Source organism: Myotis yumanensis, unplaced genomic scaffold (genome assembly GCF_028538775.1).
Source record: "Myotis yumanensis isolate MYYU_CA2020_CCGP unplaced genomic scaffold, mMyoYum1.0.hap1 SCAF_15, whole genome shotgun sequence".
NCBI classification, from domain to species: domain Eukaryota; kingdom Metazoa; phylum Chordata; class Mammalia; order Chiroptera; family Vespertilionidae; genus Myotis; species Myotis yumanensis.
In genome coordinates this window covers 6,584,244-6,610,115 of record NW_027223766.1, presented here as the reverse complement: position 1 = coordinate 6,610,115, position 25,872 = coordinate 6,584,244, and the positions used below count along the sequence as shown (strand labels likewise).

Genomic DNA, 25,872 nt, shown 5'->3' with positions numbered 1-25,872 from the left:
ATATTTTACTAATTTCCTTTCATCTTTCACACTTCTATTACAGAGAAAGGGCAAATAGCAATATTAAAATATCTCCGCTAATTAATTCCCTTTAAAAAAAAAATATCTGGACAAAAATCATGCACCTATGGATGAGGACAGTGGGTGGGGAGTGAGGGTGGAGGGTGGGGCGGGAACTGGGAGGAGGGGAGTTATGGGGGGGAAAAAAGAGGAACAAATGTAATCTGAACAATAAAGATTTAATAAAAAAAAATACATTTTATTGATTTTTTACAGAGAGGAAGGGAGAGGGATAGAGAGTTAGAAACATCAATGAGAGAGAAACACTGATCAGCTGCCTCCTGCATACTCCCCACTGGGGATGTGCCCACAACCAAGGTACATGCCCTTGACCGGAATCGAACCTGGGACACTTGAGTCCACAGGCCGATGCTCTATCCACTGAGCCAAACCGGTTAGGGCAGTGGTTGGCAAACTGCAGCTCGGCAAACTGCGGCTCGCGAGCCACACGCGGCTCTTTGGCCCCTTGAGTGTGGCTCTTCCACAAAATACCGACTTCTGCGCATGGGCCACAAAGTTTCAATCACACTGTATGTGCGCGCCTGCACGTGGTATTTTGTGGTGTTTTGTGGAAGAGCCACACTCAAGGGGCCAAAGAGCCGCATGTGGTTCGCGAGCCGCAGTTTGCCAACCACGGGATTAGGGCAATTAATTCCCTTTTAATGTGCATGAATTTCGTGCACCGGGCTACTAGTGTATATATAAAATCTCTGGCAATTGCCATTTTAAAAATTCAGGAGGAATTCAGGAAGATGGCGATGTAAGTAAACACAGCACTCACCACCTCCCTCAACTTCAAAATTACAACTAAAATACAGAACAATTATTTAGAACCGCCTGAAATCTGGCTGAATGTAAGTCCTACAATTGGAGAAGTAAAGAAGAAAGCACATTGAGACTGGTAGGAAGCATGGAACCGGCTGGCTCAACACCCACATGTGGTGTTTTTTAATGGGGAGGGATAGCTCAGTTGCAGAGGCCTCCAGTGAGAAGCAAGAGTTCCCAGCCCCAGACCAGATCCCTCAGCCATTCCCAGTGCTAAGAAGAGAAGTCCCCATAACTTCGGGCTGTAAAAACCAGTGAGGATTGTGGCTGAGTGACAGGGAGGCTGCTGGAGATCCAGGAAGTTCCTCTTAAAGGGCCGGCACATGGACTTACTCAGACTTGATCCCCCTGGGCTCCAGTACTGAGGCCGCAGTTTGAAAGGAACCTGGGGCATTCAGGGAGGAACTGGATTGTCCAGCATCGGGGCAAGTACTCAGGCTGCTTTCTCCCAGACAGGGGTGCTCACAGGGTTCATTGTTCCTATAATGAGGTCTTCCCCATCACAGAGCTGACTTGCAGGCTCCATATCTGAGGCTCCATCAACCTGGATCATACTGTTCCCACCACCCTGATGATTCCCTGAGACCCCACCCACCCAACTTGCTGTCCTACCCAAGCTGTTTACAGCAGCTTTTCCATATGTCCTGGCTCAGGCTTCAGGCTTTCCTAAAATCTCACAAACAAGCAGCAGCTGGAGTCAGTGTGCCTATCAGTAAGAGGCCCAAGGCCCAGTACTAGCAGCAAGCTGCCTTGCTTCACAGCTTGGCCTCAACTGGACACTTCCAAGCCCAACACAAGTAGCAGCCATCTGCAGACTGCTCCGTAGCTCCTGCTGGGTGGCCCCAGGCAGTGGCTGACTGCATCTCCCAGGAGGCACCAGAGCCAGTGCACCCAGTGGACAGCTTCAGACCATACGAGATTACAACTCTACACATCCACAAGTGACACATTCAAGGCACAGACTCAGTGAGCACCAAAGCCAACACTAAAGCAAATCCTGCTCCATAGGGGTATCTCCTGCACAGCAGCTCTTCTGCTGTAGTCACAGCTGGTCCTCACAGCCAATTGTCCTGGTGGTCAAATCCTCCCAGTGATGCCAATAGCAATCAAGTTCAACTACAACAAGACTGTGCACACAGCCCACACAGTGGTGTACCTAGTGTGCCCAGCTCAGGTGACTGGGAAGGCTGAACCATTGGGTCCTACAGGACACCTACTACACAAACCCACTCTACCAATTCCAGGAAACATAGCAGCTCTACCTACTACATAGAAACAAACACAGGGAAGAAGTCAAAATGTGGAGACAAAGAAACAGGTCACAAATAAAAGAACAGGAGAAATCTCCAGAAAAAGAACTAAATGAATGGGAGCAAACAAACTCCTAGATACAGAGTTCAAAACAATGGTCATAAGCATACTCAAAGATCTTAATGAGAGCTGACTTGTCAGTGCCAGCAGGAGCACTGCTCAGCATTGCTGCTCTGAGTTGTTCTGAGCCCATATATTCTTCTAAACTCTTCCCAACTACAGCAGGGCTGGTTCCTTCTTGAATCCTGCCCACTGTACTAATGGTTGGGAACTTAGTCCAAGTTCCTCCTTTATCCTCTGCTCACTGAGACACAGGTCAGTTCTTGGTGGCGGGGCAGATAGAGAAGCCATGAGAGGTTGTGGGTATATAAGAATGAGTCTTTATTGCAGAAACCAATGGCCATATAGCCGTTAGACAAAACAGTTCTCCACAGCAAAGTCCATACAACAGGCAGGCAGCTATACACCGGCTGGTGAATGGGTAAATCTTTCCCACAAAGCAGCATTAGTCTCTGTACCTACAGCTATTATATGAGCAGCCGCATGCTGCCTCTAGACACCTAGCTTAACATAGCAATAGTACCTGAGCTCTCCCCTGGAGCTTCAGCATCAGCAGCTTCTCCTATCTCCCCTGCCCAGCACACTGGCTGATTAACATGGCAGCTATATCTGAGCTCTCTGTGAGCTCTTAGCCTTACATTGTAGCAGTACCGGCTCTAGCTCCGTCTGAGCTCTCTAGCCTCTCCAGCACACATAGGAGCTACATTTTCTGTGTCTGCTGCCTCTGCTTCTTCACACACTCTGCTCTGCCCAGCTGCTCTCTCGAGCAGACAACTACCAGTAACCTGTATATTATTCCAGAGACAAAGAAGCCTAGCTGCCAACAGTGACATCGATCATTTGGGTTACAGAAGGGCACAGTGTACCGTGTGTCCTTGCACACGCTGGGTATCTTAGCCTGATTATAATTCCCAGGCTCAGAGTCCTTGGACATCCCATTTGGACTCATGACAGAACAGCCTTGAACATCCTGGTGTACGAATAACAAGGCCTCTGTGCTCTCATTGGCATGGTTCCCACAGAGCGTCAAGGGGCTTAGTAAGAACATCAAAGACATGAAAAAGGACCAGTTGGAAATTAAGCATACACTAGCTAAAATAAAGAATAATTTACAGGGATTCAACAGTAGACTAGAGGATTCTGAGACTCAAATCAACAATTTGGAATATGAGGAAGCAAAAAACACCTAATCAGAAGACCAAAAAGAAAAAAGAATCCAAAAATATGAAGATAGTGTAAGGAGCCTCTGGGACAACTTCAAGCGTACCAACATTTGCATAATGGGGGTGCCAGAAGGAGAAGAGAGAGAGCAAGATATTGAAAACCTATTTGAAGAAATAATGACAGAAAACTTCCCCTATCTGGTGAAAGAAATAGACTTACAAGTTCAGGAAGTGTAGAGAGTCCCAAATAATAGGAACCCAAAGAGGCCCACACTAAGACAGATCATAATTAAAATGACAAAAGTTAAAGACAAAGAGGGAATTTTAAAGGCAGCAAGAAAAAAGCAGTTAGTTACCTACAAGAGAGATTTCTGATTTCTCAACAGAAACTTTGCAGGCCAAAGGGAGTGGCAAAATATATTCAAAGTGATGAATAACAAGGACCAACAACCAAGATTACTCTACCCAGCAAAGCTATCGTTCAGAATTGAAGGTCAGGAAAAGAGCTTCCACAGATAAGAAAAAGCTAAAGGTGCTCATCACCACCAAACCGGTATTACATGAAATACTGAAGGGTATTCTTTAAGAAGAGGAAGAAGAAGAAAAAAGATAAAAAATATGAACAATAAAATGGCAATCCTAAATAATAAAACCCTAATATGCAAATCCACCAAATGGCAGAACGACTGGTGGAACGACTGATCGCTATGATGCGCACTGACCACCAGGGGGCAGATTATCAACACAGGAGCCGCCTCCTGGTGGTCAATGTGCTCCCACAGGGGGAGCGCCACTCAGCCAGAAGCCGGGCTCACGGCGGGTGAGTGCAGTGGTGGTGGTGGGAGCTTCTCCTGCCTCTGTTGCAGGAGAGCGGTAAGGAGTGAGGGGTCCTGGACTGCAACAGCCCTAGACTACAAGAGTGATGTCTGATTGCCGGCTTAAGCCCTTACCGGGGATCGGGCTTAAGCCAGCAGGCGGACATCCCCTGAGAGGTCCCTGACTGCGAGAGGGCGCAGGCCGGGTTGAGGGTTCCCCCTCCACCAGTGCACTAATTTCATGCACCAGGCCTCTAGTAGATGCATATCTATCAACAATTGAATCTAAAAATCAAAATAAACAAACAAGGAATCTAATGAACAAAATAAACTGATAAATAAAATAGAACCAAAGGCATAGAAACATGGATCAAACTGAGGAATTTCAGAGGGAAGGGCAGAGGAGAAGGTGGGAAGAGATTAACCAAAGAACTTATATGCATATATGCATTACCTACGTACATAGACAATATGGTGGTGAAGGCCTGGGGTGGGGCAGGAACCAGATGGAGGGGGGTAATGGGGGTAGGGGGGAAAGTGAGATATGTGTAATACTCTCTACAATAAAGATTTTATTTAAAAAGACCATAAAAATTTTAAAAATTTAAACAATACACCCTCCAGCCTTGAGAAAATGAGTAAAAGAGAAAAGGGAGCTTTTACATATCCCACAATAACCTTCAGTGCTATTTAAATTCTTTTTAAAGTAGGCAAATATTACTTTGTAAAATTAATTTTTTTCCCCAAAAAAATCTTGATCACACAACCCGCCAGCTGCAGCCAGCTGCTCTCAGTTGCTTCTAGTTGGAGGTGATCTGCAAGGGCGAGAAAAGAAAGTGGTTGGCGGGCCCATCCCTGACTCACCCACTGGATGGGCACCCAGAATCTCAGGCTACCTGTGGCCTTAGGGAGCACGCCCTCAGCCCCACCCTACAGGATGGTGCTAATGGGGCGGTTAGGGTGGGGAGGGGACCGGCTGGAGGGAGTCAATGGGGGGAAAAAGGGGACACCTGTAATACTTTCAACAATAAAGAATTATTTTTTTTAATCTTGACCACACAATAAAGAGGAATTTTATTCATCTTGTAATCTCAGAATACTCTTCAATTAAAAAGGTCTAGAAATTTCAAAAAGTAAAGTGAAAGCCCTTTCACAAAGTTGACTCTCAACACCTAAGAACTGCTCATATTCCTCATCATAAACATAAGTCAGGAAAGCACTTCCAATTAACGTTAAAATTCAAACAAGTGTATGTTCAGTTATCTTATTACTCTTACAATTGTTTTTGATCAATTATTATTCTGGATGAGCTCATAACTGTACTATTCGCACTTGTACAACTGTTTTTGAGCAGTCAAACACATATCTCAGTTGGAGTTCAAGTATGCACTATGCCTACTATTCATTCATTCATCCATCCCTTCAGCAAACACTCACTGAGAGCCCACAGACGGAGTCAGCCCTGTGCTGGACGCCAGTCAGTTCTTCCTATAACCCAGGACATCACCAGTCTCTGAGCTGTTTGGTACTGGACCCCAACGAGATAATAAGTAGGGAAACCGAGTTTTTTAAAAAATATAACTTAACCTTGCCACACATCCAATTTCACGTCTGCTTAATCTAATAATTTTTTAAAATTTGGCTTGCATTTATGTTTACTTCTTCCATTTCATTTCTCTAGTAATTCTATCGTATTTACAAAAGTATTGCCTGAGTCAGATGGGAATTTTTTTCTTGTCATTTACAGAAATGTGAGGCCCTGACAGCTTAGATTGTTTTGCCCAAGCACCGCACTGGAGCTACAAGACAAGCAGAGAGCCCAGCCTCGCCGGTGTGAGTCCGATTCGCCTCCGAGTCCAGGGGTCGCCCCAGCCCGCATCAGAAGACACGCGCGAGGTCCAGCATGTAAATGCCGCACAAAAGCGCCAGAAAAAGAGGAGAAACTACAACAGCGCGCGCTCTGTTCAAAGTGTCCAGTGGGCCAAGAAGCAAGCCAGCCCCGCCCCCAGGCCCCGCCAAGGACCTCCGCCCCGCCCCCACCCCGGGCTCCGCCCGGGCTCCGCGCTCCACTCCCCGCGCCAGGCCCCGCCCCCGCCCCGGGCTCCGCCCCCGCCAAGGCCCCGCCTCCCACGTCACTGGCACAGCTCCCGCGACTCACCCGGGACCGCCCGGGCTCCGCCTTCCGCTGCAACTCCGAGTGCCGCTCCAGAGCGCTCGCGAAGCCGCCGGGGCGCGCTCTGTCCTCCGTGGACTCGGAACTCTGGCTCCCGGAGCCACTCTCAGCGCCCGAGCCTCCATAGGGCCGAGAGAAGAGGAACACGCGCAGGAAACGACTCTCCGCAGTCACGGCACGGGGCCGACACAGCGCCGCCATGACGGCTCCAGACTGAACCTCTGACCTTCAACCTCTCCGCCAGCGCGCAGGTCACGGGCGGGGCTTCCGTCGCCCCGCCCACTTCCGCACAGCACTACCTGCGGGCGGGGCGCGGTGTAGCCAGCGCATGCGCGGAGTTGGAGGGGAGCCGGGAACCTGGCTGGATTAGTCAGTGGCTGGAGGTCCCGTGCCGGCCGCGGTCCGCTTCATTTAGCGGGGACAGCATTTTCGCCCCAGGAGTTTCGCCCTCCCAGGCATCGCGTGGGCCTGGTCCCGCTGCAATGCTGTCCCGCCGCCTGCGCGTGTGCCCAGGTGGCCGCAAGGCTCGGCCCCCACCGCTCTTCGGGTCTTTGTCGGACCCCAAATACGCACGGTCGGGCTCCCGGGTATTCGCTATGCCACTGGGCATTTAATACGCCATGGGTGGACTTACAGTAATTTTGTTCAGCGTCTGCGCCCAGTTTGCTGTTGGACGGCCGACACCGGCCTCGGACATCTGTGAAACCCTGCTCCCAGTTGGTCTCTGCCTGTCCTGCGCCGGTCCACCCACGTTCACCAACACGAGGCTTCCCGAGACCCGCTTGTCATCCCCACACCTTACAGCCCTCCTAGGCCCTCCTAGGGATTGAGGCTCCGGAATGGGCTTAAATATGCGCCACCGGAGGCCCCACCCTCACTCGTGATTTTTCTCCGAGTTTTTCCCCCGATGTTAATTCACAGGTGTTGTCCACACTCTTCAAAGCCGAGCCCAATCCCATATTGAACAAGTGTTTACGAATTAAGCTGCCCAACCATCTTCTGCCCAACAATCATGTTAATTAGTTCTGTAATTACTTATCTGTAATTAGTGATTTTGAGAGGAGACGGCAAGCACCCTTCCCAGTTTACTTGCAGGCACTTTGGCAGGAGGGATTTTTCTGTGAGACAGCCCTGTTTTAATAATGCCTTTATGTTCTCAACTGCACGGTCAGACAAAATACAAAACACCAGAAGTAAACTAACCTCGGGATGGTGCATAACTGTATGAATCGCATATTTACAGACATTATTAGCCAACTGTAAGGCAATCCTTACAAACTCAGTTAAGGGGCTTAAGATAAATTCCACTCCAGGTGAGTTCTTCCTTCAGGGCACTTAAACCATGTATTTCCTTGGCCATTACTTGCATCTTGCATAAGACATTTTGTATTATTCTGTATGGCTGTTGCTCTTTCCTTCTACTTTAGGGAGAAGTGTGGTAACTTACAATGAACATTGGCCTGTGACCTTAAGAACCCTTAATTCACCCTAGCCAATTTGGCTCAGTGGATAGAGCATCAGCCTGCAGACTGACAGGTCCCGGGTTTGATTCTGGTCAAGGGCACATGCCTGGGTTGCTGGCTCCATCCCCAGTGGGGGTCGTGTAGGAGGCAGCCAGTCAATGATTCTCCCTCTACCTTCCTCTCTGAAATCAATAAAAATTAAATTAAAAAGAACCCTTAAATCTAGTCTGGACTAATCTTGACTGCAGGCAACCCAATTTAATGTTAATTTGATTCCCTCACTGGTAAAACTAAATTATTAGACCCTGTGTTAAATTTAAGGAAGTGTGTGTAAACCTACATCAGTATCTACAGGACAAATGGGGTTAGTAATATCCCAGCTCTTAAATAACAGACGTACTGTGTTCCTGTCCTGCCTCAGCCAGATGATAAATTCCTTGAGGATTCTAACAGGTATTGGGACAAATCTTCAAGTTTTTAATATATGAGTGAGTTTGTATCAGCTGATTTCAAGTTGTGCTAAGTTCTCTGCCTTTAGTACAGCATCAGAGCACCAAATGGGAGGATGGGCATATCAGCAAGGAGGTATCCGCACACGGTCCTTGCCTGTTCAGCTCTGATGGAGTGTCTTCATCAGATTCTGACCCTGCTCTACCCCTGGAGCCACACCTTATTATATAGGCCGTTCCCCCTATCGCTTGCGAGTAGTAGGTATGCTTTGTAAAAACATTAGAGATGGCCAATGGCAAGGAAAGTGAATAGGAAGTAGTTCAAGTCCTGGCTCCACATCCCCTGGCTGTGATCTCATCTATGAAAAGGTGATGCTGCCACATCCTTGAGTAAAATATTAAAGGAAATGAACATACAATGCCAGCACTTATTGAAAGCTCAATAAAGAGTGACTACCAGTGGCAATATGGAGGTGATTAGAAATGCATACCTCTTAAGCTTGCATGAAAACCTGGGGAAAAGGATAGGGCTAGCCATACAATGGGGAGATGTTAGTATTTCAAGTCTTTTCAGCCATAGAAAAGAATACGATCATTAGGGAGTTCATGTAGAGGATGAGTGGAGACAGGCATAACGTTTAAGGAGTTGAAAGAAGAGAATACCAGGAAAGAGGCAAACTGAAAAATAAGAACAGAGGTTCAAGCCTAGAAACCAAGGGGGAGACTTTAAAGCACGCTGAAGTGGGAGTGTTAAAATGAAAGATATTACCCACTTAAAAATATTCAAACAAAACTGTTTTTTGCTGTATTCTAGGAAAACCACATTAAAATAACCACTACCAGCCAATCTCACTAAGTAACATCAAAATTACATATGAGAGTTGGCAAGGATTTTAGTTGCCTTATAAGCTTTTCTCTAAATATGAAATCCTGGCAGGTGACTGGCATTTGCAGACCCCACCCTCGGGTGGCTTACCAATTCAGTGAGTTATTTTACCTTAGTTTGGTTCATTTGTATTTCAGAATGAGGACAATATGAAAATTGTGAAATCTAAGGTTGCAAGTTTACTTGAAAGTTGATACTGCTTGCCCTAGTTGGCTTGGCTCAGTGGATAGAGCGTTGGCCTGTGGATTGAAGGGTCCTGGGTTCGATTCCGGTCAAGAGCATGACCCCCAGTAGGGGGCGTGCAGGAGGCAGCCAATCAATGCTCTCTCATCATTGATGTTTCTCTCTCCCTTCCTCTCTCAAATCAATAAAAAAAATTTTTAAAAAGTGATACTGCTTTATAGTAACTGTAACCTCACATAGTCCATATAATTAATCAAATCACAAGGGGACATTCACTAGTTAGTAGACAAATGTCTCCTCAGGGCAAAATATGATTTTTCACCTGGGTTTTCAGAGCTATAAAGAAATGTGTACAGTGTGATCCAATTTATAAAGGATTCTAGAAAACACAAACGAGTGACAAAAAGCAGATCAAGGAGAAGGGCCTGAGGGAGAGGTAACAAAAGGGCACAGGAAACCAGTGAGGGGGGCAACGGGTAGTGTCCACTGTGTCGATTGTGGTGGTGATTTGGTGAATGTGTACATATGTTGAAACATTAAACTGTACCCTTAAATTTGAGTCATTTTGGTATGTCAATTATACCTCAATAAAATTATTTTTAAAAAGAAACGAGAAATCGATGTGATCCTGACAGGGCCTTCCCCAGCCCCCGCTCTGGCACATACACACACATCCACCTGCAAAGGCTCTGGGTGGACAGCACGCAGCCTCCCGTTGGAGTCACTGATTCAGTTTTGTTTGGTAGCTGCTTGTGTTTCTCCATGTCCAGGACGTGGAGGGTCTGGAGAGAAGCTGTCCCACCTGAGGTGACACATACAAGACGACCCAAACCCAAAGTATAGAATTTTTATTGTTTTCAAATGCTATACAAAAGAAAAATAGACAGTGTGCATTTCTTGATTAACAGATCCAGAAATAGTGACCCCAAATTAAACATGCTTGTTTCTCTATTTCAGTAGTTTGAGTTACCAAGATGATAATCCAGTGAGTTCTCTCCCAGTGATTACTTTGGCCTCATAAGCAAAACAATTCTTTGTTTATTCCCACAAACTCCATAAACCAAAGACAGTTCCTTTGTAAGAAGGGGACATTTCAGAGGTGGTTTTCTCCTCTGAAGCTTCTTGAATCCTTGAATATCTGAGAGTTTGCTCTCAAGTTGCTGTTTTCTTAGTGTCAAACATAAAACACAACAGAGGGAACTGTGAGTTCATAACATGGAATCCTCACAAAGACCACTTTGAATAATATTTCCAAATCCATGTCTATTTTTCTAAATTCACCCTCCCCCTACTTTGACTACTTTAAGAGGCAACTTACTATGCAATAGATTAAATCATTTTTAGATTAAGTGTAGTGATTCTCTGATTTCTCCTTTCACAGCCATCGCCTATACCCCCGCACACCCATCCCATTTCTACCCCATTTCTATCACTTCTCTGCATAAGCTAAAGAGACTTGAGGATATTTCACTTAACTAAAAAGTTGCCGTCTTACTCCATTTTGCCTTGTTGAAAAGATAGTAACAGCAGGATGCTCAAGAAATAACATGATGAAAAGGTACTGTGATAAAAAACTTAAAGATGACATAGTTGGTAGAAAAATATAACTTAACAGTTCTGCTGAGTAACCACAATATTTCTATTTAAAAAAGAAACATATTTCTACAGATCTCCCCAGGGACAATGCTGCAATGACCTTCGCCTTAAATCCTCTATAAGGAAATAATTTATAATATGTTAGCCTAATCCCATTAAGTGATGATTTAAAGGGGATGGTAAAACACAACGCCCCCCCTTTTTAGCATAGACACCCACTAATTATTTAATACAACAAGCCGTTTGCAGACCATTGGTCTCATAGGAATATCGAGATCTATACTATTGGCATACAGAATTTATTAAGCTTTTTACACATGATAGAGCAGAGTTCCTATTGCATCTAAAGTGCTAACAAGCTCTAATAATCAAGACGGGCAGCATGTTACTTGAGAACAGTCAACACTTGTGCATTTTCAAATGTGGTTTCCTAAGATAATTTCTGTCCAAGTGAATCTAGCCATGCTTTTTAAAAACGCTTTAGGTCACTCCAAGCTTGGCAATTAACATCTGGCATAAACAATAATAAAACTATCACAACTTGATAAATAACAAATACAACATTGTAGGCCATAACCATACACAGCAGAAGGAAAAGGTAGTGGTGACGAATCAGTAGCTGTTACAATTAACAGAGCACATGCCTCCATGCAGTTCCTTCCAGAGCATTTGGTGCACTCAGTCCTGACACGCAGTGTTTGAAGCAGGGCACAATGTCTGCAGAATCATGTAATAATTTCTAACACACTGAAAACATGTCAGTAGAAAATGGTGAGTTGATATTTATTAATGCATTAAATCCTGTGGAGTTATCACCAACCCCTTAGTATAAAATCTGTTCAAATTATATTAGATAATTCTGTGTGCTTCTTATTTTTAAATGGTGGGAAATGAATTAAATGAAGACAGGAATGATTTCCCTAAAGTGACTGATTTTAGCATTTTTACCTCTAACTAGGTCTAAAAAACTTCTGGCTTTTGAATTGATTATTTGAAGAGAGTGTTCCTATATCAACCTACTGATAATACAACATGCTTGATTCAGAATGTTATCCTGCATACTCTGAAACACAACTTTAATCCAGTGAAAAACAGGGTGATGTAAGTGGCATAAGAACCAGTGCACTGAAATGATTACTGTCACAAATGGTGACAAAGATGTGGGATCCCTCTCCAGTCACTAAGGAGTTTGAATTACTGTACATATTGTCACTTATAAAACAACTAGAGGCCCGGTGCATGGGCCGGCAATCATGGCCGATCGGGGCCATCTCGCCCAGTCCCAATCAGGGCCGAGTCAATCGGGGCCTGCTGGCCAGGGGGGAAAAACAGGGGGAGGGACCACGGGAGGTTGGCTGTGAGAGCGCACTGACTATCAGAGGGCAGCTCCTGCCTTGAGCATCTGCCCCCTGGTGGTCAGTGCACGTCATAGTGACTGGTCGACTGGTCTTTCCGGTCATTCGGTCATAAGGGTTGCTTAGGCTTTTATATATATAGATAACTAGTGGGATGTAGAACTGATGTACTTAGTTTTCTGTCTTCAGGCACCCAAGATATAAGATAACCTCACACCAAACAATGTCTACTCCACAATGTCTGCAGCTGGTAGTTCTTCCCTTGGAGGTGAAGGAAATTATGCCAAGACTTTTAATAACCAGGATTCAGAAAACTTAAAGAGGTTTGAAAAAGGAGGAAAAGAAAATGATATAGAAGACAAAGACCAAACTGGCATCCCAGATCCAGAGCGATTTGGGGAAGCAGGAAAGCCATGCTGACAGCCTGCTGCTTCTCCAATCATCCTAGCGAGGGTCCCCGGGTACCACCCGTGTTTGTGTAATGGTGCTTCCTACGTCAAGGGCCTGAAAGGCACATTGAAGGGTGTTTCCCAGGGACAGAGGTGGAGATATTTTTATTTTGTTTAACCCACAGACTATTTAGTCAAAGGAATACATAAGGCGAAATGAAAGCACATGGGGTGGGAATTCACGGCGATGAACGCTGACAAGATGTGCTTGGGTCTCGCTGGCAGCATCTGGCAGTGGTGCAGGACAGCGGCAGGCCCTCACGGGCCCGCCTGGGTCTGCTCTGGAAGAGGCTCCGTGGCCGTGGCACTAGCACTGGCAGTCGAATTCAAGACGTCTCCGAAATCACCGCCGGCAGGCTTGGTCCCCCCTACTTTAGACTTTTTAAGAAGTTCAAAAAGGAAGAGACATCATGAAACACACACTTAGCTGTCTCTAAGAAATTACACATTTCTTTTCTTTTCAGCATTTAGGATGCTACCATGCTACAACATACACTCAAAACACTGATTAAAACTGATCACCTTAAATGTATTAATCATGTAAATAATAAAGTTATTAAAGTTCTTTAAAATAGTAATCTACCCACACCAAAGAGAGTTCGGGCAGCAAACAAAATAACAAAAAAAACATGTTCACCTCTCTACTTGCCTTTAAGTTTTCAACCTTCTCTTCAAATGATTTGAAAGTTGGGGAGTTTCTATGGAGAGAAAAAAATATATATATAGTAAAAAAAGAAAGCCACAAATGTTGAAACCATCATTAGTTAACTGTATTCCTCTTAGCCATTACTCTCAGCAAAAGAACAGGTATCTCTGTCGACCCCACAGGCGTGCAGGCGCACACACAGGTGTATTGTGGAAAACTGTCCACTTCTAGTCTAAGATTTCTACAGTGATACTTTTGGTCCAGAAACAAAGCCAGTCTAAGACATATAAACGGAGATACAGTCAAGTGCATGTGTGGTAACACACCAACTGGTCAGGTAACACACCAACTCTTGTCACTTCCCCGACCAACGTGTCACCGCAGGTCAGTTTAGCCTGGCTAAGGCACCACGCTCTGGAACTCGCGTTTAAGTCCACACGTTGCCTGGCACGACTCCTGTGTGAATCCACATCATCAAGCAGGAAACGCCAACCGGAGGCGGTCCTGTAACAGGGATCAGCTCCCCAGGGGGCTTCATAATAGAGGAGGAAGGAGCCCAGAAACCTGGCTCGGCCTCTGCACAAAGCTGCCCCGGGGCAGAAGCTCTGCGCCCACGGAGAGCCCCTCCCACACCTTCAGGCCCATCCACATTCATCCAGGGGGATCGTAGTGCCTTGGTCACTCCCATGGGGTGGCTGCATGTCACTATCCACCCAACCTCGAATATCCTTCCTGCCACCAAGATGAAGGTGAGGGAGGGGACAGAGCCTTCCTCCTTGCACAGTGCCCATGGGCAGCCAGTCCCAAAGTGTGGTCCCGGACTAGCTGCATCAGTAGCTCTAGGCAACCTGTTCACAATGCGGATTCTCAGGTCCCACCCTAGGCGGACAAAATCAGAAACTCGGGGTGGGGGGTGGGGATGGCAAGCAGGGGGCCCTTAACAAGCCCTCTAGGTGGTTCTGCTGCCCAATGACAGTGAAGCCAAACAGGTTGTTGGAGACCCTCCACCTGCCTCTCTAGGGAGGTAGGTGAGGCCCTGACATGTAGGATTTGCAAGGGCATCCTGGTGAAAAAGGACAGAATTAAGTCACGGGTGGTTCCAAACGTCCCTGTGGGATGAGGGACCTGGAAACAAAGGGTGGAGAAAGGGGGGTGTGAGTGAGCTACAGTGGACGGAGGTCCGGGCACCAGCATTTGTGAGAAGAAAGGGTTTATTTGATGAGTCGTGGTCATATTTTCAATGAAACGGATTTCAGATATAAAACAATAGATTTACAAAATAAAACAAACAATTATTTTTTTTTAAGAAATCACAGCATTTAATGGAGCTCTCACACCCATCCTATTGTGATAGGAGGAGCAGCCGAAAACTGATCCAGAGCCTAAAGCAGCGGCTTGTTTAGGGAGAACTCTGGCTTCTACTTCAGAAAGTTCCTGGTGATCATCTCAACAAAGACTAAGAAAGCAGAAGACCAACAACACTTTGTAAAAATATACTTTACCTCATAGCGGGCATGCTAATTGAATGCTGAATGGAGCGTATACTAAGGCAGCATTAAAAAGAGAAAAATGAAGTTAGTACACGGGTGATGAGACATGATCAAACAAACAGAAGTCGGCTTTTAGAAGCATGTTCCTGTGGCACTGTGAAGAATTATCTACTTTTTGAGGTGGAGGGGGTCAAAGTTACTCTAATATATACTTCTACTCCTGAGCCAGAAGTTAACAGCCAACAATTCAACCTTGCATGTTTACAGCATGGTGGAAATTGCATCTGTTGGGCATCAAGCATCTGGCTCAGAAGTACAAGGTTACGGCAGAATCAAGAATGAAACCCAGATCACCCAGTCGGTTTGGCTCAGTGGTTGAGCGTTGACCTCTGAACAAGGAGGTCATAGTTGGATTCCCGGTCAGGGCACATGCCCAATTGCAGGAGCGATCCCCAGTAGAGAGCGTGCAGAAGGCAGCTGATCAATGATTCTCTCTCATCATTGATGTTTCTACCTCTCTCTCCCTTCATCTCTGAAATCAATAAAAAAATATATTTTTTTTAAAAATGGAACCCAGGTCTTTGGGACTCCCAATTTAATGCTCGCCACCTCCCCTCAAAAATCAGTGCGCACACATACAGGTACACACACATACAAGCCAGGCCAGGGGAGGGCTCCTCGGCCATCTTTCTCCCACGTATTATTTGTCACCAGAACAGGAAAGTTCAAAACGAATCGCCTATTTGGTGATGTTAAGTGATTTACATATGCCTCCTTGGTAGTAGTCACACCAGTTTTCTAAGTAAGAGACACTTGTATTTCACATCAATTAAATGAAATGTTCTTAATGGTCATTCACATAACATTCGGCCCCTGTTTGACTAGGACCAACTTCTTACTCAAGGGTAATGCGTTCACTGACCGCTCAGGGTCAAGGTCGCCTCCTCTCAGCCACCTCCCACAGAGGCCACCTCACAAGAAGGCCTTTCCTGGGCTCACAGTCAGGAATCCTGCTGATGCTGTTACTGGGCTTAGAACACTCTGACAGCATTTTTGGTAAATAATTTCCTTTGGGTAAATTGGACAATTTAAGGTATTAATTCTCTATTCCTTTTTAAAAATCATGTGTGTATGTGTGTGTGTGTGTGTGAGAGAGAGATTTAATTTTCTCAAAGACTCAGCTGTTACAAGTGACAACGTGTTTCCAGTGTAGCTCCCCAAAACTAGCTTTGCATTAATATGTAATAATATGAAGTATGATCTTGATATAAATCAATATATGCTGGCAGCTGGTGTAGTCAAGATGATGAGTAAACCAACCACTTGGACATCTTCAGACTTAATGCCTTCATAACACAGAAAAAGACCCACACAGCATTCTCTCTGTCCTAGAACGGTGGGAATCTATTCTGAGAGAAATCTGCTAATTCTTTGCCTGCTTGATGTTGGATCCATATTTGAAGGAAAGAAATTAATAAAAATCAATAGAAGGATTCCAGATGTTACTGGCCCCTCCTGGGGACCCTAAAAAAAGCTGCCTACAGCCAAACAGCCACACTGCCACTTCGGCCAATGTCACATGACACCTGGACCATAGCCACCCTCCTGGTGATGTACAAACTGTTTGGACTGAATGGGGAAAAAAGAGCTCAGACGATTGGGATTCTCGTTCCAGAGAAGCTGTGATCAGGACACTCAGCCGCTGTCAGTCAGTGGCAGATACTTGAGCTCAAATGTCCAGGAAGACATTTTGGGGACCAGGTGCCAGTTGCAAGAACGCAGAGGAGCCCAATACAAGTAAAAAACAGCTATAGGTTTATACAAAGAAACACGTTTAAAAAAAAAAAAGGAAATCTCCTTTGGAAATAAAGACAAATTAGCACTTCCTCTTATGTATACCAAAAATACTTGCTAATGAGGCTATTGAATTATTATATACGCTATTAAAAACTCTAACCTCGATGTTCATCACCAGAACCAAGGAGTGGTTTAATGTATTTTTCTCAAAACATTAAAGCAAGAGTCAGTGCTAAGCACATACATGTAGAAGGTAAGCAAACGAGAGGCTGGATCTGAACTCACCAACGGGAAAGCTGGCTGCCCCAGAGGGCCTCCAGGCTAACACTCCTCACCGCCTCCCTCACTCACTGCACCTGCCTCTCAGGGCATCAAAAACAGATCGCTCCTCCCCCCTCCTCCCCCACACCTGCTCGTGGCTTAAGACAGATATCCAAATCCCAAGTGCTAATTTATTGATTGACCACATAAAATAAAAACTGCTGCTGAGCCTAACAATTCCATTCAGCAGAATTCCCACAATTCCTGCAGACAGATGCCTGCCCCTGTCCTCTGGGTGAGTGAGGAGCCAGAACAAAGGGGACTTAACAGGATTAACCGGCCACTCCAGGGACGCGCCTGCTGCTGCGAGAGAAACTATCCCAGTTCCCTCTCCCTGCAGGGTCCTCGGGGCACATGGCTTGTATTTGCCTCTGCAACTCACTGATCTAAAAGATGTGGTTTTGCCCTAGCTGCTTTGGCTCACTGGGTAGAGCATTGGCCTGCAGACCAAAGGGTTCTGGGTTCGATTCCGGTCAAGGGCACATGCCTGGGTTGCAGGCTCAATCCACAGTAGGGGGCGTGCAGGAGGCAGCCAATCAATGATTCTCTCTCATTGTTGAAGTTTCTATCTCTCTCCCTCTCCCTTCCTCTCTGAAATCAACAAAAATATATATTTTTAAAAATAAATAAAAGATGTGTTTTTCTTCACATATGTTTCCTATTAGGTATGTTTTCATATGTTTTCTATTCTAGATGAACACATTAAATCAGATTACAGTCAGGACTTCTTGACCTAGAAATTATTTTTTAAATGACTTTCCCCAAGTTTTAATCTGTAAGAATTATCAAATTTAGCTTTCAAAAGACAATCTTACTGCTCTCATTTCCAAGTTTTAATCAAAAGCCTTACTTTAACTTCCACATACTGGCATGAAATAGATCATTAAAGACAGGGCTGGCAAAGGAGGAGCACATCAGCTCAGTAATGTTCTTTTAAAGATGAGAGAAGGGATTGCGGGTGGCGCTGGAGAGGAGCAGCGACACTCAGTGCCTTTCCGGTGAAGCGCTGAAGCGGCATGGGGCTCCCCCTCATGCATTCGCTGGCTCTTTCCAAAGTAGAAAGAGAGCAGTGCTCAGACGGATGCAACGTCATTTCTCCAGAGCACCACACGCTTTCAGGTCTGTGTTCAGATCACATCTAACACTGTCTGTAACCAGGTAGGAACAGAGCTCTCCATTCCCAGCTCCTTGCCAGGCCCCACTCTCCTCCCGCTCCATCCACCCAAGATGTTCAAGTTCTTCCCAAAGGAACCAGATGGGTGAGTGGTTGTGCTTTGGACCTGCCCCCAACAGCCACCTGGATGTTTGCAGGATGGAGGATGGGACTGAAGATGTATTAGGACTCACATAGCTTTAGAAAAAACTGTTGAAACCACTACCTGGAGCACTAGACCATTTTTTAAAAATCTTTATTGTTGAAAGTATTACACATGTCCTCGCCCACTGACACCCTCCAGCCCCCGCGCCCGCACCCCCCAGGCCTTCACCACTGTATTGTCTGTGTCCATGGGTTATGCATATATGCACACAAGGTCTTTGGTTGATTACTACCACCCACCCGCCCACCCTCCCTGCCTTCCTCCGAGATTCCGCACTCTACTCCATGCTTCCATGTCCCTGGCTCCACTCCGTCACCAGTTTATTTTGATACTTAGATTCCACATTGAGTGAGATCATGTGATACTTGTCTTTCTCTGTCTGACTTATTTCCCTAGCACGATACTCTCCAGGTCCCTCCATGCTGTCTCAGAGGGTAAGAGATTCTTTTTTACTACTGCATACATCAGTGACTTTGAGCATTTTTTCATGTTTCTTGGCCATCTGTATGTCCACTTGGGAGAAGAGTCTCTTTAGGTCCTTTGCCCATTTTTTGACTGGATTGTTTGTCTTCCCTGAGCACTCTAAAATCTTTATTGTTGAAAGTATTACATAGGTCTCTTTTATCCCCCATTGACCTCTCCCAGCCTGCTCCCACACCCCAGCACAGGCCCTCACCCCCCTACTGTCTGTGTCCATTGGTTATGTTTACATGCATGCATACAAGTCCTTTGGTTGATCTCTTACCCCCACCCCCACCCCCACCCCCTGCCTTCCCTCTGAGGTTGGACAGTCTTCTGTGTCTCTGGATCTATTTTTGTTCATTAGTATATGTTGTTTATTATATTCTACAAATGAGTGAGACCATGTGATATTTATCTTTCTCCGGCTGGCTTATTTCACTTAGCATGATGCTCTCCAGGTCCATCCATGCTGTTACAAATGGTAAGAGTTTCTTTGTCATAGCTGCGTAATATTCCACTGTGTAGATGTACCACAGTTTTTTAATCCACTCATCTTCTGATGGGCACTTAGGCTGTTTCCAAATCTTAGCTATTGTAATTGTGCTGCTATAAACACAGGGGTGCATATATTCTTCCTGATTGGTGTTTTTGATTTCTTGGGATATATTCCTAAAAGTGGAATTACTGGGTCAAATGGGAGTTCCATTTTTAATTTTTGAGGTAACTCCATACTGTTTTCCCCAATGGCTGCACCAATCTGCATTCCCACCAGCAGTGCACGAGGGATCCTTTTTCTCCACAACCTCATCAGCACTTGTCGTTTGTTGATGTGTTGATGATAGCCATTCTGACAGGTATGAGATGGTACCTCATTGTTGTTTTGATTTGCATCTCTCTGATAGATCAGTGACTTTGAGCGTGTTTTCATATGTCTCTTGACCTTCTGTCTGTCCACTTTGGAGAAGTGTCTATTTAGGTCCTTTGCCCATTGTTTTTATTGGATGGTTTGTCTTACTTGTTAAGTTGTATGAGTTCCCTATAAGTTTTGGAGATTAAACCCTTATCGGATTAACATTGGCAAATATGTTCTCCCATGCAGTGGGCTTTCTTGTTTTGTTGATGGTTTCTTTTGCTGTGCAGCTTTTTATTTTAATGTAGTCCATTTATTTACTTTCTCCTTAGTTTCCATTGTCCTAGGAGCTGTATCAGTAAATATATTGCTATGAGATATGTCTGGTATCTAAGATTGTTATGGTTTTCCATCTTATGTTTAAGTATTTTATCCATTTTGAGTTTATGCTTGTGTATGGTGTAAGTTGGTGGTCTAGTTTTATTTTTTACATGTATCTGTACAATTTTCCCAACACCATTTACTGAAGAGACTGTCTTGACTCCATTGTATGCTCTTGCCTCCTTTGTCAAATGTTGAGTGTAATGGCTTCGGTAGATTTCTGGGGTCTCTGTTCTGTTCCATTGATCTATCTTCCTGTTCTTGTGCCAGTACCAGGCTGTTCTGATTACGGTGGCTTTGCAGTATAACTTGATATATGGTATTGTGATTCCTCCAACTTTGTTCTTCTTTCTCAAGATTGCTGCAGCTATTCAGGGTCTTCTTTGGTTCCATATAAATTTTTGGACTATTTGTTCTCGATCTGTGAAATATGCTGTTGGTATTTTAATGGGGATTGCATTGAATCTACAGATTGCTTTGCATAGTATGGACATTTTAATGATGTTAATTCAACCAATCCATGAACACAGTATACTCTTCTACTTGTTTATAACTCCCTCTATCTCTTTTTTCAATGTCTTATAGGTTTCCAAGTACAAGTCTTTTACCTCCTTGGTTAAGTTTATTCCTAAGTATCTTAATTTTTTTGTTGCAATGGTAAAAGGAATTGTTTGTTTAGTTTCTCTTTGAGAATTCATTATTCTAAAAAAGCCATTGATTTTGGGGTGTTGATTTTGTATCCTGCTACACTGCCAAATTCTTTATTAAGTCTAGTAGTTCTTTGGTGGAGTCTTTAGAGTTTTCTACTTTACAATATCATGTCATCTGAGAATAATGAGTTTTACTTCCTCCCTTCCAATTTGGATGCCTTCTATTTCTTCTTCTTGTCTGATCGCTGTGGCTAGCACTTCCAGTGCTATGTTGAACAGGAGTGGTGAAAGTGGACATCCCTGTCTTGCTCCTGTTCTTAGGGAAAATGACTTTAGTTTTTGCCCATTCAGTCTGATGTTGGCTGTAGGTTTGTCATATATGGCCTTTATCATGTTGAGATATACTCCCTCTATTCCCACTTTGCTGAGAGTTTTTATCAAATATGGGTGTAGGATTTTGTCAAATGCTTTTTCTGCATCTTTTGATATGATCATGTGATTTTTGTCTTTCCAGTTGTTTATGTGATGTGTCATGTTTATTGATTTGTGGATATTGTACCAGCCTTGCATCTCTGGAATAAATCCCACTGGTCATGGTGTATGATCTTTTTTAATGTATTGCTGGATCTGATTTGCTAATATTTTGTTGAGGATTTTAGCATCTATGTTCATCAGGGATATTGGCCTGTATTCTCTTTCGGTGTAGTGTCTTTATCTGGTTTTAGAATTAGGATAATGCTGGGTTTATAAAAAGAGCTTGGAAGTGTTCCTTCCTCTTGGATTTTTTGGAATAGTTTAAGAAGTATAGGTGTTAGTTCTTCTTTGAATATCTGGTAAAACTCCCCTGTGAAGCCATCCACACCCAGGCTTTCGTCTGCTGAGAGTTTTTTTGATTACTGCTTCTATTTCATCAGTTGTTACTGGACTATTCAGGTTTTCTGATTCTTCCTGATTGAGTTTTGGGAAATTGTGTTTTTCTAGGAATTTTTCCATTTCATCCACATTGTCCAGTTTGTTGGCACATAGTGGTTCATAGTATTTTCTTACAATCCTTTGTATTTCTGTGGTGTCAGTGGTTACTTCTCCACTTTCGTTCCTGATTTTGTTTATTTGGGTCCTCTCTCTTAGTTTCTTGGTGAGTCTGGCTAATAGTTCATCAATCTTGTTTATCCTTTCAAAGAACCAGTTCTTATTTTCATTGACTGTTTGTATTTTTTTCTTTAGTCTCTATCACTTAGACCAGTGGTCGGCAAACTGAGGACCCTTGAGTGTGGCTCTTCCACAAAATACCATGTGCGGGCGCGCACGTACAGTGAGATTGAAACTTCGTGGCCACACTGAAGGGGCCAAAGAGCCGCATGTGGCTCGCGAGCCGCAGTTTGCCGACCACTGACTTAGACCATTTTTAATTGAACACTGAAGATACAGAATCCCTTATCACTGACTTCTTGCTTTTTTAAAGCACAATTTTAGCTTTATATGGTTCAATATTTAGACTTCATTTATTCCTGTCATTTACTCTGACCTGCAGGGCTGTGTCCCCAGGACAGAAGGGCCTCAGCCATAAGTCCCGTTTGCTTAAGAAGACAAACAGCTGGATAGCGAGTGACCGAGAAAACCGTTCGCATGAGCAGGACAGAGATGGTGACCACTCAGCCTTCAGCCTGCACTCGGGGGACCCCTCCTCCCTGGCCTCCTGACTAATGCTCAGCCATCTGTACGGGCAGGCGCAGGCGAGCGGTGGTGCCCTCAGCATCGCGGTGGCTCCTTCTGGAAGGCACCATGTGGCCTGACATCTTTTTGATGGGCTTTCCCTTTTGGCCCAATAGACTTTAATTTCCCTTTAACGCCCGGGAAACGTCCCTGTGTGCACAGTTAAAGAATATAACGACAGAAAAGAAATAATAGTAAAAACTTTAACCTAGTAAAATAGGTACTAAAAAGTGCAGAGTAATAGCATATTATATCTTATGTGTGCTTTACCATACACACATTTTATCGTATGTATAGTTTGCCACATACATAAAGAACACTCGGAGTGCGCTGTAGGAGACGGAAACTGCCAGTGCGAGCCAGGCCGGCACGAGTGCACGTGGGAGCAGGCAGACACATCCTTACGAGGGTACCAAAGAAATGAAAGCACCAAACCAAGTCAGATGTTAGAAGGGAGGGATTCTGCACACCATGGCAGAGAGGTTTCTTTAAAAAAATGAAAGTAAAAAAGAAATGTCAAAATCATATGCATAGCCCTTGAACCACAATGTCCAACACTTCTTTTAATTCATTACCCATGGTCTACAAGAAACCCTCCCTTAAAACACAGGAACAGCACCAGAGAGAAAAGTATTCCAAATGCAAGAAAGTCAGGCAGTGGACGAACACGACCATCCAACTCGGCACCACAACCTAAGGAAGCACACGCGTCAGACGACCGCTGAGCCGCCTGACGGCGCGGACGCTCCTTACCTAAAGGAGTGGGAAAAGGCTTGCAATCTGCAAGAAGCCAGAGCCAGCATTAAAAAAGAAAGGAAGTTCGGGTAAATCTAAAACAATTCAATCACCCCCTTTTCCAAAGTCAGGTTTGAGCTGGATTCTGAAATGCCACACAGCATGATAGGAGCTGAGAGCACGACAGGGGTCTGTCATAGTGAGCAGGTTCAAGGACGCTGCACTCATCACCTTATGCTCAAGACAACGGCAGAACAAATGCAAAGAGCAAGTTCTTTGGCATTCTGCGTACAAAGGCTACTAATACCCGGATTGCCAAAGTTGTCCAGCCAACAAAATTCTGGTTGTAAAATCTGTCCCCACAAATGAAGAGCACAGAGCCATGCAATCTAAGGGTTTTGTTTTTAAAACAAGTCATTCATGCCAACAGCAGCACAGCCAATCAAAGCCACATCCAGCCTTTCCAGTGCTACTCTAATCCACGCGGTGGGGGCACACACGAGAAGCGGGTTTATCAACATGGCCAGGAAAATTCTGCAGACTCAACAGAAATGGAAAATAAAAAGCAACAGTGCAAAATCAAGATTTGGGCATAAGCAGGAACACAGATACAGCTTATAAATTAGTGCATAGCCGTGCACAGGTGAGCGTGCTACAGTGTCACTGCTGTGTGAAAACGCACCACGGAGAAGGCAAGGCAGGTCTCAGGCCACGCATGCGCTTTGGTGCTCCTGGACTCACCCCCAGGGAGACACCACGCTTGGCCCACGACTACAACTTGCGACCACAGGGGCATACTAACTCCATATGATCAGGAAGACTCAAATGACAAAAGTTCACAACCAGAATTGTTCAAGAACTTTAAATGAATTCATAAGGTGATTACTGTGAACACTATACCTAAAGGTTAGAGGGCCAGGCCTGGGGGACCTGCAGGGCCCGCTGCCCGGGCACAGAATCCAGGGTTACCAGGAATCAGAGCCAGGGCACTGAGGCACCCACAGCACATTGCCATCTGCCTCAGCCACAGAATGAGCCAGAAAAAAACAGGACGTACTTTACGTCTTCCAGCTTCTTGGTGATGACCGAGCCCACCGATGCAAAAGCAGCCGATGCTTTCTGTCCGGCTTGAGACAAGGTTTCAGACGTCTTTTTGTATCTGCATGGAAGTATAACAGAACAGATCAAAGAAAAGTAAGCGAACCTTTATTTCTAGGACATCTAAAATGCTTCCCAACCACCGGTCGGCCTCATCACGGCATCCAAATCCTTAACAATCACTGTGGACAGCCAGAAGGACAGAGGCCTGGGAAGGGCAAGGTTAGGGCGAGGGCTAAAAGTAGTCCCAGAGCAACAATGACAATGAGCCAGAGGCTGAAAGAAAGGACACCTCTTACCCTTGCCTTTGCCAGGTAAGCCAAACGAAACAAAAATGAAATCAAATTCCTCACACACCTTCTACCAGTTTCTCTCCTAAAAAGGGGCCAGAAGCAAGGTCAGTCACGTGCACTTTATTATCCAAATGAACCGAATGAGCATAAAGAATAGCCGAATGCTGCACATCTGCAGAGCCACCAGCTAAGAGCTGGTGGACTCTCACCAGAGAACCTCAAGGTCCGATATTTAGAATAACCGTGACACCCGACTGTGATGTTGGCTGGGACACGCAGGGATGACTCACCGCCTCCCTCTCTCATCTCCCCAGGGATTAGCAAAGGGGAAAGCAGCAACAAAACAAAAGGATACGGTACCCACAGCAAAGGGGTCCAGAATCCACATTATAGGAAAGAACAACCCTTTGCGATCGATATGAAAAACAAACGCAGTTTAATGGTTTCCTGCGTGTCTCCCCACTGCCTCCATGTCTGGGCAGAAAGGGGGCCCCTAGGGTGGGCACCCTGGTGCAGTCATGTCAGATCAGTGGGCCTTGCTGCTGCGGGTCCCAGCTCAGCAGGTGGGACTGAGTGCAGGTGACAGAGAGAACAGCTCGGAATCTATTGCTAGACTTGTGCTCCTCCTCGTGTCGGAAACAAAACGCATCCCGTGATCCAAATGACGAAAAGATGAAGGGGCGGGCCTCTGCCGCCAGCACTTGTCAGAGGTGCTGACCCGCAAGTCTCCTGGGAAGTGGAGAGCAGGGCAGAAGGACCCTGCCTCCCCCTTTCTGACAGGTATGTACTCGCAACTTCCCTGGTCCCATCTCCTGGTCCAGAGTTCTCTCACCACCCACTCTATCCTGTTACACCGAGAACTAAATGCCATGTGCGGATCTGGCAAGTCAACACCTAATGCTTTTGGAACTTAAACGATATTTCCTTGACTCATGTTGAGGCTGGTTTTCTTTCTAGTCCCTGAAACAGTCTGGAAGGCTGAAGTCACAGGAGAGTCAGGTACACTTGAGAACTAGGGGAAAGGGCTCGGCTTAGTACAAAGACAAGCTGCAGAACCGTCCTTGCTGCCTTTCTAGTCTCTCCCCAGACAAAAGGGGCAAAGGCGCCCTTTAGTTCTCCAGACCAGCGTGTGGTCCAGGGGACTTACGCAGGCGTCGCGGTCACGTCCTGCCACCCTTTGGCAATGTTCTGCCGGAGCTCCTGGAGGGAGCTGATCCCCAGCTTCCGCTTGATCTCCGCCAGGTGCTTCTCCTTCGCGGCCAGCACCTGAGACAGAGTCTGGATCTCCTCTTCCACCTGCAGGAAGAGGTTGGGGTGAGAACACAGCAA

General features: G+C 45.3%; 2 protein-coding genes across 7 annotated transcripts in view; both read right to left on the bottom strand.

The window, feature by feature from the left end:
• MRPS28 (mitochondrial ribosomal protein S28) overlaps window positions 1–6,634 on the bottom strand; it is a 93,260-nt gene extending 86,626 nt beyond the window's left edge. For both annotated transcript variants that reach the window (XM_070392650.1, XM_070392651.1), the window contains exon 1: window positions 6,393–6,634. In XM_070392650.1, coding sequence (XP_070248751.1) covers window positions 6,393–6,608 — 216 coding nt within the window. In that variant the 5' untranslated portion in view covers window positions 6,609–6,634. The remainder of the gene's footprint in view (window positions 1–6,392) is intronic.
• Window positions 6,635–10,221: 3,587 nt separating this feature from the next.
• Window positions 10,222–25,872, bottom strand: part of TPD52 (tumor protein D52) — a 78,508-nt gene continuing 62,857 nt past the window's right edge. The window contains exons 3-8 of one of the 5 annotated variants that reach the window (XM_070392645.1): window positions 25,691–25,839; window positions 24,210–24,311; window positions 23,171–23,197; window positions 14,937–14,978; window positions 13,426–13,486; window positions 10,222–13,166 (exon numbers count right to left, since the gene is read on the bottom strand). In XM_070392645.1, coding sequence (XP_070248746.1) covers window positions 13,047–13,166; window positions 13,426–13,486; window positions 14,937–14,978; window positions 23,171–23,197; window positions 24,210–24,311; window positions 25,691–25,839 — 501 coding nt within the window. In that variant the 3' untranslated portion in view covers window positions 10,222–13,046. The remainder of the gene's footprint in view (window positions 13,167–13,425; window positions 13,487–14,936; window positions 14,979–23,170; window positions 23,198–24,209; window positions 24,312–25,690; window positions 25,840–25,872) is intronic. The other 4 variants (XM_070392646.1, XM_070392647.1, XM_070392648.1 and 1 more) reach the window with 4 other exon arrangements.